This window comes from Limulus polyphemus, unplaced genomic scaffold (genome assembly GCF_000517525.1).
Source record: "Limulus polyphemus unplaced genomic scaffold, Limulus_polyphemus-2.1.2 Scaffold1390, whole genome shotgun sequence".
NCBI classification, from domain to species: Eukaryota; Metazoa; Arthropoda; class Merostomata; order Xiphosura; family Limulidae; genus Limulus; species Limulus polyphemus.
In genome coordinates this window covers 264,233-279,953 of record NW_013667000.1, presented here as the reverse complement: position 1 = coordinate 279,953, position 15,721 = coordinate 264,233, and the positions used below count along the sequence as shown (strand labels likewise).

The window sequence follows — 15,721 nt, the reverse complement described above, 5'->3', positions numbered from 1 at the left end:
ACATGAATTGAAAGAGCATGGGTGTATTTAGAAGACATGCTCTTTCCAATTCATGTGGTGTATTTAGAAGACATGCTCTTTCCAATTCATGTGGTGTATTTAGAAGAACATGAATTGAAAAGAGCATGTCTTCTAAATACACCACATGAATTGAAAAGAGCATGTCTTCTAAATACACCACATGAATTGGAAAGAGCATGTCTTCTAAATACACCACATGAAATGAAATGAGCATGTCTTCTAAATACACCACATGAAATGGAATGAGCATGTCTTCTAAATACACCACATGAACTAAAAGGAGCAAGTCTTCTAAATAAAGAGCATAAACTGAAAAGATAATTTATTCTAAATAAATAAAAAAGCGCTAATTAAAATAAGTACGTCTTATAAATGAAGTATGTCCGTTTCATTTAAACACAGCGCATGAAATGAAATCAGAATATCAGCGCATTGCTGAATCTCTAAGAAATTAGACCTTTATTTGATTATTCCAGATACTTACGGCAAACTACGGACTAGATAAGAAGTAGCTAGTCAACAGCACCCACCGCCAACTTTTGGGATATTCTAACAGAATAGTAGGATTTGACCGTCAATTTTATAACGAACTTACGGCCTCAAAGTGCGGAGTGTTATTTGTAGCAACGTGATGAGAACCATGTATCCTCGGATTCACAGTCCGGCACACTCACCACTAGGCCACACTCGGTTCACGTTTTGAAAAACTTAATAAACAGTTAGTGGCTACTATCGAAAGGTGTAACAAAATAAAATAAAAACATTTACAGGTTATAAGTACCTCAAGAGTTGGGCAGCGTGAACTTTTGACAGTGATTTGTCACAGAGATTTCTGAGTTTTCTAGGAATTTGGGTTATAAAAATTATATATCATACAAACATAGATGTAAAAAGAACGTGTACTAATTATTATAAACTTCTAATGTCTCTGTGTAAATAAGGCTTTTGGGGGGTTCCAAGCGTTTCTCAAACTATTCATTTTCTATGTTATTATGGGGAAAGATAAAATATTTTTGGGAGTATTAAAAATGAGCAAAGTAACATTAAAAAAACAACAGCCTGATACCGACCTGAAGAAACAGTGACCAGCAGACACAAGCCATTGATCATTTACCAATACTGCTCCACACTGATATTTACCATCCCTGTACAGCGCCACCTGCCAAGGCCAGGAACCCGAAGATGAGGAGCGCCCTCCAACAATACGTTTTCTAAAACTCGCCGTTACAGGACGTATGCCACACTCTAAAAATAATACAAAGAGAGGATTTTAATAAACGTCGATCAGTTATCCAATTCATAAACATCAAAGTACAATCTTCTGCATTTTTGCAAGAGCAACAACAAAAAATATTACTGTTATGCTAAAACCTAAAAGTTTTCTTGATTGTATACTATATTCTGTAATTTCTTTTAAAGTACAGTGAACAAAATTTAAACAAATGCTACCGAAATGCAATGGCTTACATAAAGAGAACGATTTGTAAATAAGACTGAACTAAAATGATTAAAATTTTTACCTTACCTAAGGAGGAACACGTTACGTGCATTACATTTTTTTCTTCACATTTTGACGGCTGAAATAAGTGGGTAGACCTAAAGGTTGGAAATAGTTTACCCCATAAGTGAAAACAGTTTCAAGTTTAGGCTTATTCGTTAACTAATATTCTACATAAAAGAATCGTTTAATTTTAGGTTAGATTTGAAACAAAATATGGTTATATACTTCGACCATCAGTTACCCAAACTTCTACTGTATAAGATATTACACAATAGAGAGTGTTATGTTTGTTTATTTGTTTGGGCTATCTTAGCTCTGCCCACAATTTGTGAGATGTAGTGTGGTTGATGCATCATACCATATTATTCTTTGCTTTTACTCATAAGTTTTAGAATTACACTAATGTTTAAAGTATGTATTTTTTTTGTATTTTTATACGTAGTTCACACTGTACTTGCTGTCATCAAATTAAAAAAAAATTTAACTCACCTCGAAACGGGTAACAGTTCAGAAGAGGGCGGAGTAAATTCGAAGTAAACTGAACTCTTGCTAGACGTTTCTGATCCTATACTTACAGATTCCACGTTCCTAGACAAATATTTTATTAATCTGTTTTATGTTTGACAGTATGTTTGAAAATAGATAATCTTCAGTTAGCTTTTAATTAATTTCACACCTTTACACTGGAATTATTATCCACGATGCAAAATGTTATATATATATTCATTAGAATTTCCTTGACATTTCATTTTAAATTAAACTAGAAAAATAACTAATTCTCTGAGAAACAGCTTTTATTAAATTAATCAAGTTTATTAAATTAACAAAAAAATTCTTTAAACACCCCACGTTAAAAAGAAAGGACATCAGTTAAAAACTTTACCATGAGGTGGCATCTTTAAAGACTTTGCTTTCTTAAATTGACTCCTGACGATAAAAGATTTTAAAAACTTCAACTAAACTATTTTCTTATTAATTAAATATTTGGAGCATTCACTTAATAATTGACAAATAATATGACTGGTTATCAATAAACATTGAGAGAATGGGTTATTAAATAACATTTAACTTGCTGTGCATTACAATATAAAATAAATATAAGATATGCCTAGGACACATGTGGATATTCAAAACCAAACCTGTACGACAAGGCACTACAGATAGCTTCTCCAAGCTCATCAACTTTCCACTGGTTGTTATCAACACAGAGCTTTCCCCAACGTCCGTGTTTACGAACCATTACTAGACCTTTATTCTGATAATAATGATCAGACAAAGTTTCGTCATCAGCGAGTCTAACTGTAAATAATCCAAATTTAAATTTTTACATATTTCCAAAAACTTATAATCGATTATAATTATTAATCCCAATTCTAAGAAATAGAAAAAAAATAAAAAATTCATACCACTAATTGGGAATTAGTTCAATAAAAATGTCTAAAAACAGTTATGACATTCTTTATTCGGCTAAGAGTTTATGGAAATTCTTTTGTTAGGTTTCACTGAATTAACAATGAAATTAAAATTAGTGAATAACAATGTAAGATGTAACTAAACACAGTTTGTAGATGTGATTAGCAATATATTTAAGGTTACCACAATGGATTTCATCTGTTCCATGAAGACAGTCAACAGTACCGTCACAGACTTTTAGAGGACTGACACATTTCCGTTCCCCGTGACAAATATGGTACCCTGGATTACACCACTCTAAATAAAAACCAAACAATGACTTTTTAACATGAGCTGCAATTCGTTATACAATAGACTGGTTAGGTTAATGTACTTACTAGTACTCCCACGTGTAAAAATACATAACTAAATCATTTATTATGGGCTTTACTTAACTCCAGTATGCATTCATATATAGCTTTATTTAAGTCTATTATACGTTTGTCTTACTTTTTATGTTGTTCTAGTACAAACTTATCTTACATTTTATCTAATTCAATTACATGTTTATCTTACATTTTATTTAATTCCAGTACAAGTTTACCTTACATTTTATTTAATTACAGTACAAGTTTACCTTACATTTTATTTAATTACAGTACAAGTTTATCTTACGTTTATTTAATCCCGTTACATGTTTATCTTACATTTTATCTAATTCCATTACATGTTTATCTTACATTTTAAGTAGTTCCAGTACATGTTGTTATGCAGATAATATCTTGTACTGACGTATTTATGAAGCTGGCCCTCTGTCGTGTTTTCCAATATTATTGTGCATGTCTGTATGTGTGTGTATCTGTATCTGTCCTATTTTCCAATACCAGTGTTCATTTTTAAATGCTGGTCTTTTATCCCGTTTTTTTCTAATACTACTGTGTATATGTGAATGCTGGCCCTATGTTCTGTTCTCCAATACTATAGTATGTGCATGAATGCTTGTCTTCTTTCGTGTTCCAGTACTGTAGTGTGTGTGTGTGTGAATGAATGCTGACCCTCTATCTTGTTTTCCAGTACTGTAGTGTGTGTGTGAATGAATTCTGGCCCTCTATTCTGTTTTCCAGTACTGTAGTATGTATGAGTGATTGAATGCTGGTTCTCTCTACCTGTTTTCCAGTACTGTAGAGTGCGTGTGTGTGTGAAAGAATGCTGGCCCTCTATTCTGTTTTCCAGTACTGTAGTATGCATGAGTGATTGAATGCTGGCTCTCTCTCCTGCTTTCCAGTACTGTAGTATGTATGAGTGATTGAATGCTGGCCCTCTATCCTGTTTTCCAGTACTGTAGTGTGTGTGTGAATGAATTCTGGCCCTCTATTCTGTTTTCCAGTACTGTAGTATGTATGAGTGATTGAATGCTGGTTCTCTCTCTCCTCTTTTCCAGTACTGTAGTGTGTGTGTGTGTGAATGAATTAATATATTACAATAAAATAAAATAATAAATATATTAAAATTAAATAATAAATAAATATATTACAATAAAATAAAATAATAAATAAATATATTACAATAAAATAAAACGATAAATAAATAAACATATTACAATAAAATAAAATACAAAAATTAATAAATATATTACAATAAAATTAAATAAAAAATAAATAAATATATACGCTAAGATAAACTTCTAGAAACTTTAATTAAAATATTTCAATAATAATTTAAACTTAAAGGAGAATTGTATTGAGTTGGAAAACGAACAACTTCAATAAGGTCCGCGTGCGCTGTTTACAATGATTGGTTATCCAAAAAAATTAAATAAATAAGCGTACGTAATGTATTTTTATGATCACGCACGTGCTTCTAATGATATTGAAAATCTTTAAACCATAAATTATTAATAATATGAATTACTGCGACAACAACTTTCTCACAACGTTAACTGATCTGTTAGAATTGAAATAGTTTGAAATTTTCTATCGGTTTATAATTACTTATACATGTGTTTAAAGATATAATTTCAGATTTATTTTGAGAAAAACAAACATGCCACTTACGTATGTCTTGTACTTATACAGAGTATACACGTAAAAAAAAAAAGTCAGACATGCGAATATCTTGAGAAAAAAATAAAGTATATTATTCTTTTTCAGATCCTAACAGAAATATTGCCAGAAATACCTGCTTGGATCGTCTGTGAAAATCAATTGTCTTACACATTGTTTCAATAAGTTCTTAATCGAATTCGACATACCAAGTATAAAAATTATCACAAATCGTAATCTGTAACATTGCGAAATAGTGAGTTTACAAATTGTTGCGGATTTTGAGAAATACTTTTCATGATATTAAATGATAAATATTCCATTGCACCCCCAAACACCTGTTTTGATTTTCTTTTTCAGACATTTTGTCGAAGCTCAAGAAAGCAGGAGGCGGAGGCCCATCGAACCATCCGTCTCACCTGGTGACGTACTTGCACTGAATGATAATCAGTAGGTATTATCTGAATATATCACTGATTAGAAGTGCGATATTCGCGCCTTACGGAATCAGTAGGTATTAGCTGAATATATCACTGATTAGGAGTGCGATATTCGCGCCTTACGGAATCAGTAGGTATTAGCTGAATATATCACTGATTAGAAGTGCGATATTCACGCCATACGGAATCAGTAGGTATTAGCTGAATATATCACTGATTAGGAGTGCGACATTCGCGCCTTACGGAAGCAGTAGAACTACCTACCACAATAAGCTTCGTCGCTGTAATCCCAGCAGTCAGCCACACCGTCGCAGATCTTACGAAACTGGCTTCCAGAGCGCAGGTAGTCAGAACAATCTGAAATAGAACACCAGTTAATAAGGATCCTCAAGCAAAATGTCGTGCTGTTGAAGTCTAACGCATACAGTGTTACATAATTTATTAAATGTCAGTAAACAGCTAATAACCATAAATATATACCAAGAGCTTAAAGCTTCTTACTTAAACATAAGGCAGTAAGTTCAGGTAAAGCTCTAGAAGTTGTACACCATTCATTCGAAAAAACAAAATGCTATCAGCGACGAATAATACTGGAATAAGAAAAACTGTTATTAGGAAACACGCGTGTAAATTAAATGAGTTTTAAACTGAATGGAACTTTACTTTTAAATTACTAATTAAAGATTTCATTAAGTTATTTATTATTTTTGCTTTTTAATTATTTTGTTTGTTTGTATGTTGTTATGCGCAACGCTACACAATGGCCTATCTGGGTTGTGCCCACCATGGATATCGATACCCAGCTTTTTCAGCATTGAAAACTTTCAGACCAACCGCTGAGCCACTGGGGTGGGGTCGGAGGCATTATATATTTGTATAAATACTTGTATCGGGTTGTAAAAACCTAAATAATAGTCGTTTGTAACTGTGAAAAAGTTATTCAAATCTAAATAAAACAAAAGAGTTGAAATCACCTCTGACTTACATATACATATATGTATGTGTAATGCAAGTAACTTTACCATCGGACGGGTTAGTTAATCAATCTTCAGTTGTCCTTAACTTTACCATCGAACAGGGTCGTTATTTAGTCTTCAGTTATCCTTAACTTTACCATCGGACGGGTTAGTTAGTTAGTTTTCAGTTGTCTTTAACTTTACCATCGGAAGGGTTAGTTAGTTAGTTAGTCTTCAGTTGTCTTTGACTTTACCATCGGACGGGTTAGTTAGTTAGTTAGTTTTTCAGTTATCTTTAACTTTGCCATCGGATGGGTTAGTTAGTTAGTTGTTTTTTAATTATGCACAAAGCTACACAAGGGCTATCTGTGCTCTGCCTACCATGGGTATCGAAACCCGGTTTCTAGCGTTGTAAGTCCGCAGACATACCGCTGTACCACTGGGGGGCTAGTTAGTTAGTTTTCAGTTGTCCTTAACTTTACCATCGGACGGGTTAGTTAGTTAGTTTTCAGTTATCCTTATGAAACAGAGCTGTGGTGAACAATACTGTGTTTGCACTAAGTTAGGATTGTGTACTCACGTGCTCTTTGAGCTCTGTTACTGTTTGTTGTTGTGTAGGTAGGTAGGTTTTGGGGTTTTATTGACGCAAAGCAACGTGGCTATCTACGCCAAACAACCAGTATAAAAATAAAAACAAAACGTAAAACTCTATAAAAAGTAAAAAGAAATCAAGTTAAAAGCTAAACAATGTCCAAAAATCAGGTAAAAATGCAAATAGACTTAAAAAGACCAATGAATCTTAAAAATTTAAAAACCCAATCAAGCTGGACAGTGTCACCATCGCCAATGACACCGTCCAACGTCAGGGGTAAACCCTTAGAAAATACATGTCTAAAATGGTTCACATTTGTAACGACGGCCCGAAGGTAAAACGTTGGCAATTGTGATCTGAGTGTCACAAAGGCCAAACAATAGCGGATCAGTCCCACATAACAGAAAACGATGAGTTAAAATACTGTGACCAATACGTAGCCTAGTCAAGAAAACTTCCTCCCGCCGATCCTTACAGAAACTAGACGGCCAAAGAACAACAGAAGGTTTGATTTGGAAATGTTTGTTATGAAGTTGCTCACCCCAAGTCGACTGCCTACTGGCAACTGCCAACTTGATCACAGGACCATAGTCCATATATGGGGCAGGCAATGCCGTGACAGCGCCAGAGCAGACGGACCTAGCTGCGGTGACTGCAAGACCGTTCTCGCGAATACCAACACAAAAACTAGATAGAAATAGATAACAAAGAAGAATGGGCTAGTCGCTTCTGAATATCCAAGAGAACAGGGTGAGAGTTCGCATTAAGCGATTCCAGGGCCATTAGAGAGCTCAGAGAGTCGGTGTAAATGGTAGTTACTGTACTGCTTAGCTTCTATAAGATCCAAGGCATGAGAAATGGCACAAAACTTGGCAGTAAACACAGAAACTGAAGAGGAAATTCTGTGAGCAACCACTGAGCCAAAAAAAAAAAAAACCATGGCAGAGCCTACAGAGTCACTTGATTTCGAACCATCCATAAAAACGGGAACAAAAGAATGGTTTGAAAGATGCTCAGCAAAGAGAAGACGGTACTTCCAATCGGGAGTATGCGTCTTCCTCATATGACACAAAGAAAGGCCAAAGGTGGAGATGGTAACGAGCCATGGAGGAATGGTCTGGTCATCAGATTCAGCATCACCATCCAATGCAAAAGATATACCAGGCCCATTTCTGAGCCTTCCATGCCTACTGGCAGGCAGGAGTCCACCATGAGAAATGTATCGAGGTTTTGGGAATAGAACGAACAGCTGCTTGAATAATACAATCAGTTAATGAATAGTACAATCGGGCCGGGCATGGCCAGGTGGTTAGGGCACTCGACTCACAATCTGAGGGTCGCGGGTTCGAATCCCCGTCACACCAAACATGCTCGCCTTTTCAGCCATGGGCGTTATAAAGTGACGGTCAATCCCACTATTCGTTGGTAAAAGAGTAGCCCAAGAGTTGGCGGTAGGTGGTTATGACTAGCTGTCTTCCCTCTAGTCTTACACTGTTAAATTAGGGACGTCTAGCGCAGATAGCCATCGTGTAGCTTTGCGCGAAATTCAAAAACAAACAATAGTACAATCAGTTGGTGCCTCCATGCAGTTGATAATCGATGGAAGACCAACAACAGTAGGATCAAGTTCGGAGAAAGTGGTATGGGAGAGCCAGTCGGCTTGCTTCAACTTCCACCATGTCACACGGGTCTGGTGGCATCGACCTCGGCCAATCTTCCTCAAAATGATTGGAAAATGATCACTGCCCATAGGTCACTATCAACCCTCCAAGAAAATGAGAGAAAAGCGAAGGTGAACAGAGAGGTAGATCGATAGCAGTAAATGACTGACTAGGTGTGTGAAAATAGGTAAAATAACCAGTACTTAAGAGAGAACGGTTGTGATCTGAGAGCTCAGAACAACCCTTCCCATCAATATCAGCACCACTCCAGAGAGGATTGTGTACATTAAAGTATCCTAAGATGAAGAAGGGAGACAGCAACTGTTCTATGAGAGCATCAAAGTCTGAGTAATCATAAGTCTCTCCTGGAAACAGGTAAAGAGAACAAACAGTGATGGCATGGCCCACAGAGATATGGATGGCTACAGCCTCCAGGGATGTATCGAGTGACACAGACAAGGTGGGTATGTGCTGGTCAACCAGCAGCACCAAACCTTCATTAACTCGACCATTACACAACCTGTCATTCGTGTACAAGGAAAACTGCCAAAAGGTCACAGTATCATCATGCTGAAGGAATGTTTATTGCAAGTAGAGACACACGAGATGATAGGTATCAATCAAGGCCTTAATATCATCCAAATGAGAATGAAAAATTCGACAGTTCCACTGTATCAAAGTGCCCATTTTTATTTAGAAGGAGGAGAATTAGGCAGAGAACCCTTTTGTTTGTGACCACGATGTTTTTCTATAATAGAAAAAGATCTATCGACCTCCATGGAACCTGCCCTAGGACGATTGGCCAGATCTCTGCCGGAAGAAAGAGATTCCAGTGACTGAGGGCATGACTGAATAATGGCCGTGTATCTCAAGGCTGAACGAGAGGGACCCGAGCAATCACTGGACGTGATAGTGGAGTCAGAAACAGGAGTAGACGTAGACTTGTCAACTTTTGCATCCATAGAGGGCAAAAGACTCTTCACTGGACGTGATGGTGGAGTCAGAAACAGGAGTAGACGTGGACTTGTCAACTTTTGCATCCATAGAGGGCAAAAGACTCTATTGGAAGCAAGGAAAGATCTGTCTGCACTCCCACTGTAACAGTGGAATGGAGTACAGCAGAATATGTACGAGATGGAACTGGAAACAACCACTTCCGAGTCTCTGGGTAAGAAATGTTATTTACAGTCCTCAAGTACTGTACCTCTTTCTCCTCCACCCATTTTTAGCATGAACGAAAGTATGAGGGGTAGAAACCACCACAATTGACACAGTGAGTGTCCATTTGACACTTGTAGACGTCGGGGTCTTTGGAACCACAATGAACACACGTCAAAGAACCACGACAAGATGCCTTAGAATGTCCGAGCTGCTGACACACAAAACACCGGAGAGTATTAGGAATATAAGAGAGTTTAGATAACCTGCTTTGACAGGGGGACATGACAATGTAAACGTTAATACAAGAACATTAGAAGGCAGCATAACCCCATCTTTATGAGTCGAGATACGTCACACAGTATAAACTCCTTGGCTGGAGAAACCAGCCAAGGAGTTCGGACTCTGGAATGTTTCTTAAATTCCTCTCAATGATAACTCTTCGAGAGGAATTCAAAGTAGCATGTGGAGTAACCTCAAGAGTAACCCTTTGATTTCAGGAGGAGTTCGCTGTATTTTTATGTAGATATTTTCACCAAGATGTCCCCAGAAAGTAGTTTCTTAGTTGACTTTGGAAACCCAGCAAGCCCCTCTAATCCCTTCTGAATGAAAATGGAATACATTTATCCTAAAGGTTTGTCACACATAGAATGCAGAATAAAAAAATGACGCACATGAACAGAAGTGGTGGTGACTGCTGTTCAGAGTCTTCCAAAAGTGGTCGCTTTCTTATCAATGAGCTTTTTAACGTGTGTTTTTTTGGGGGAGTCATTGGGTGCAGGATCCAGAAAAATGGAGAAAATTCAGTGGCCACAGACCCCATCCACTATGGAGCACTATGAGGGGACGCACTACAACGCCACACATAGACAATGTAGCTACGTCAGGGTTTCGTGGGCACTATACCCAAACACCAGCATTAGGCATAATATCCACAACACCTGTTGAGAACGTCCAACACTGGCACTTAGTTGTCAACCTATTTCACTGAGGTGACAGTTTCAAACGGAGCATCCGCTTTTATAAGTTTTATTAACTGGTAGTAATGTTTTTTTAAAAATCCTAATTCTAGTGCAAACGATGTTATCATTACCCCTTGAAGTTGGCTTTCTGACAGAAATTTGTTCCTTTAAAAACCTTAAGTACAGAGTGAAACAGGAATTACCAACCAATAATAGATAAACAAAAAATATTACAGTTGGAACCTCACTGTATGTAAAATTTGGTTATAAATACAACCTTCCTATGTCTGTTGAAACACTGCACTAAAAAACAAGTAAAGAAAAACTTCAAAAAAAAAGGAAGTAAATGTGGGGATGGCTGATATCAATCCTTCAAATACAATACAAACAAGATAGTAGGGATGGTATTTGCATCATCTTTACATAATAGAATTTACTTCCTTTTTTGAAAATATTTTTCTTTAATTGTTCATGTAGTAGTGAAGAAAACAACGTTTTTCTGGTCATATTGTATTTATAGTGGTGAACAAAACAACGTTTTCTGGTCATATTGTATTTATAGTGGTGAACAAAACAACGTTTTGTGGTCATATTGTATTTACAGTAGTGAGCAAAACAACGTTTTCTGGTCATATTGTATTTATAGTAGTGAACAAAACAACGTTTTCTGGTCATATTGTATTTATAGTAGTGAACAAATCAACGTTTTCTGGTCATATTGTATTTATAGTAGTGAACAAAACAACGTTTTCTGGTCATATTGTATTTATAGTAGTGAACAAAACAACGTTTTCTGGTCATATTGTATTTATCATACCAGCTCGTTTCAATACATCATTTATCATCTTGAGTTGTACTTACTGCAACTAAATTCGTCGGATCCATCTGCACAATGAACGTATTTATCACAACGTTTAGTCTTTGAAATACAGGTACCATCTGCACATCGAAACGTTGTTTCTTCTGGACAGTCTGAGTATATAAAAAATTGTAAAAGAAGAAAATCATCGTTAATAATCTTCTTAAATACGTGTACTTTATGTATGGTAATTTGATTGATTTTAATATAGAAACAGAGAATACGGATTTAATTACAGATTTGAATTCCGCTAGTTTACGTTAAAAATATAAAAACAAGTGATTATAATAACTAAAGTACAATTGTGTAAGCGTAGCTCAATAATCCAAATCGCTTACGCGGTCTCTCAGAAACAGTTTCTGTCTTGTTATTTTGATGATTTAAAAAATAAAGAGAGGTATATATACACACACCACGAAATGCATTTATAAATAGATTGACAGATACGATTTAATACTTTTCTGTAAGAGAGCCAATGGAACAAAAATTCTTCCCCGTCTAAAAATGAAGATGTTTTTGAACTAAGGAATGGTTGCACATCTATAAAACCATAGCAAACACTACAGAATGTATTAACAGTTTCATCTCAGCTGTACGTTTCAACCAGATCTGATTCTATTATATCTTGATTGACAAACAAAATGTGCGGCTTTGTAGTTTACGGGTTTCAGTGTCCTATTGTGGTAATTTTAGCCCTAACTATTAAGTATTTCAAACAGAGCACAAACCCAATTTAAGTGCGAGAGTATACATTGTGCTTTTTTAACCTAGGCAACAAAGTTTGTTTTTAGTAGTGGTTTATTTTTAACCCAGTCAACAAGGTTTGTTTTCAGTAGTGCTTTTTTTTTTAAATCCAATTAACAAGGTGTGTTTTTATTAGTGCTTTTATTTAACCTAGTCCACAAGGTGTATTTTCAGTAGTGCTTTTTTTAACCCCAATCAACAAGGTGTAATTTCAGTAGTGCTTTTTTAAACCAATCAACAAGGTGTGGTTTCAGAATTGAATATTTAAACCGGGCGGATATTCTTGGATAAATTTTCTAAACAATAAAGCTATAAACATGAATGATAGAGCAGCGTCAGTCTTCTAGTCATCGGGTTAATGTGACGTAATTTAGCAGGATCCTTAAAATATGGGGCAAATGCAGCCCTATGTTAGCATGCTGGACTGTGGATCTGAGATTCCGTGGTTTGTGTCCCGTTACTGCCAAAAATAACCGCACTTTGGGGGCCATGGATGTGTTATAAAAGTAACGGTTAAATCCTAATATTCAGTCTGACAAGATAAGCTGATGAGTTGGCGGTGGGCTGTGTTGACCAGCTGCCTTCATTCCCATCAACTTATCGCTTCAAAATTAGGAACAACTAGTGTTGATAGTTCTGCGCAAAATTCATAACAAAACAACTTAAAATATGCCAATTAGCCTATGAAGCTAATGCATTATGTCGAGATCTGTTTCATTGTCAAAGATAGATTATTAACAGACCACTTTTGGATTAGAATAGCCCAAGACTTGAAGTGAGTGCTATTCACTAGCTTCCTCTAGTTTGTCAGTTCAAAATTGGGGAATGCTATGTGTAGATAACCCATGTAATAGTTAGAATATTTTCTTAAATAGGAAACTCGGAAAGAGTAACCAAATAGGATTCGAACCCGGGTGTTCTAACTACCCTCTCAATTATTAGTTTCGTTATCGTTTGTATATTGATTCAAATATAAGTTTACTAATGAAATAAAATCTTATGTTAATTAAAAAGAAAAAAGAAAACATACCATATTTAGAAGGATACGAGGTAACTTCTGTTGTACTAAAGACAGAAATTTCTTGTAAGTCACTAGTCATAAGCTTCGTTGTGATTGGCTGTTCTATCAAAACGTCGTCCTCCTTGTGGGTTTTGGTAGTGTTATTAGGATGTGTTCTGGTTTGATCCCCGTATGAATTGCTTCCTTTCACGTCACCTACATTTTGTGATTTTGAATTAAGATTAGAATTTCCGTGCAGATGGGTGTGATGTCCCTGGACACTTTTGAGAACAACGTCATTAGGTTTTGATAGTATATTTGGCGCTACGATTTTTGGAACGTTTCTAAACTGTTCAACTGACTCTTCTGCTTTCAGGTCGTCCTCACTTCTTCCGCCCCGCCGTGTTATTATGGTTTCCCCTTTACGAACACGTAAGTCCGTGCCTTGCGTAGGAGCAACAATGAAGAGTGACTGACCCACTAACAATGAAGTCACCCCTTGGCCCTCTGGAAGTTTAACATCTTCAGTCCGACGATTTTGTTTTTCACTTAATCTTGAAGATGCTGAAGAATTTTTCACGCGATCTCCTCTATCTGGTAAAGGGATGAACGCTTGCCCTTTACTTGATCCCCGGATGAAGAGTGGCACACTGACGTGAAGGTCTTCAAAATGACTTGATGGAGGACGTCGCAGGGGCTTCGAGGCTGTTGTTCGTGGTTGAGGCGTTGAAGTTCTGTATGGCACGTCTATTCGTTTATTGCTCTTTTGAGGAAACTGAGCAGGTCGAGGTCGGTTCAGGTTCCTAATGAATAATGATGTCCCTACACTAAACTCACCCGCAATGTCTGATTCTTGGTTTTGTCGGTTTTCATCATTTGATTTAGTAGCGCGAGGTGGGCTTGGATTATTCACTTCCAGTGGCAATAGAAATGTTTGACCTTTACTGTTTTCGGATGTTCTTATCGACAAAGGTACTTCGGCCAAAATTTCACCGGCTTCGATCGTTGAAATTACTGTAGTTGTGCTAGTAGTAGTACGAGATTCCGAATTTTTTCCCCAGCTTTCATTTTCGTTGTTTTTCACGGGAAGTAGTACATGCCGATCTTTCTTCTGACCACCTCTAATTAGCAAAGGAACGCCAACAGCGATATCTGGCAGGAAACGCACTTCACCTCTGGATGGTCTGGGGAAGCGAAGATGTTCTTCGAGATTTTTTAGTGGTTCTGTCTCAACATCAGCATCGTCCGCGTTTTCCTGGTGTTCCATCTTTACTTCCTTCGTCTCGTCAGGAGTCTGAAACTCGTATTCTTTATGTTTTAAGTAATCTTCTTTTATTTCAGATGGATGAAGTACCACTTTTCTTTCCAATGACTTGGTATCCATCCCTTCGAAATCACTTGACTCTTCTTCTTTTCTTGGTCTCAAATGGATCTGCGGAACCACAAAACCGTCAACCATAACAACGCCTTCTTCACTGGCATTTCTGTTATTGACATTAAAATTATCTTGTAGGTGTTCCTTTGGAATCGAATCATCTTTTGTTTCCAGAGCAATCGGGATCCATTCAGATCCATCGTCAGGTACTGAATGTTTTAAGTCGTCCAGAGGAAGCACATCAATATTGTCAATAGAACTGGAAGTACTATTAGATGGTACGACATCTGTAAGTGGTTTTGAAGATGAACTCAGAGAGTCTGATATTTTGACACTAACTCCATCTGGTGAGACAAAGGTATCAACTAAATCGCCAGCGGGTCGTGCAGCCTGTGCATTAATTCGTGAATTCGACTTTTCATTCAACTGGTGTATATAAAAGCTATCACCAACATCGTCAGTCCTATCGATCTGAACATAAGAAGCGTTTTCTTGATGAAGCTTGACAGTCTGGAGTCGTGTGAGATGAGGAAAAGAGCCTTTTAGAGGAGGAGCGGGAGGCGGTGTAATGATTTTATCCAAGTGATCTGTTGTCTGACTCGGAATAACAGGGCGCCAGGAGCCGTAGTTAAAGATCAGAGTTTTTTCTGTGCTCTGGTGACTTTTTCGATGCTTCAATTCTTCATGTCCACTAAAAGTAACTCGACTAGCTTCCTGTCCAGGAGACGGAAGGGAACTTGATTCAAGTCCAGGAGGCACTGTTAGCTCGAAAGGAGTTTCCACGTCCTTTCCTGTTTCTAGAGTTGTAACCTCCACAAAATTATCGTTAGAAACAAGGGAATTGTTCGTTTTTCCAGTTTCGACTCCATAAGATTCTGAAAAATATCAATTATAAATAATACAACTTCATTTTACCTAACTTGTTAAACCAAAAACTGCTTTCTAGTGTACGGATATCACAGTTAATTCGCCATCACAAAGTAATAATTTCAATTACAAATTATTGTTTTTAAGTTAT

At 36.8% G+C, this 15,721-nt stretch overlaps 1 protein-coding gene across 1 annotated transcript in view; it reads right to left on the bottom strand.

Moving 5' to 3' along the window:
• Nucleotides 1-15,027, bottom strand: part of LOC106463381 (serine protease nudel-like) — a 22,788-nt gene extending 7,761 nt beyond the window's left edge. Inside the window, exons 1-8 of the mRNA XM_022390854.1 lie at nt 13,359-15,027; nt 11,587-11,697; nt 5,661-5,753; nt 3,119-3,232; nt 2,662-2,821; nt 2,012-2,110; nt 1,547-1,617; nt 1,092-1,266 (exon numbers count right to left, since the gene is read on the bottom strand). Coding sequence (XP_022246562.1) covers nt 1,092-1,266; nt 1,547-1,617; nt 2,012-2,110; nt 2,662-2,821; nt 3,119-3,232; nt 5,661-5,753; nt 11,587-11,697; nt 13,359-14,787 — 2,252 coding nt within the window. The 5' untranslated portion in view covers nt 14,788-15,027. The remainder of the gene's footprint in view (nt 1-1,091; nt 1,267-1,546; nt 1,618-2,011; nt 2,111-2,661; nt 2,822-3,118; nt 3,233-5,660; nt 5,754-11,586; nt 11,698-13,358) is intronic.
• Between the last annotated feature and the right edge of the window lie 694 nt (nt 15,028-15,721).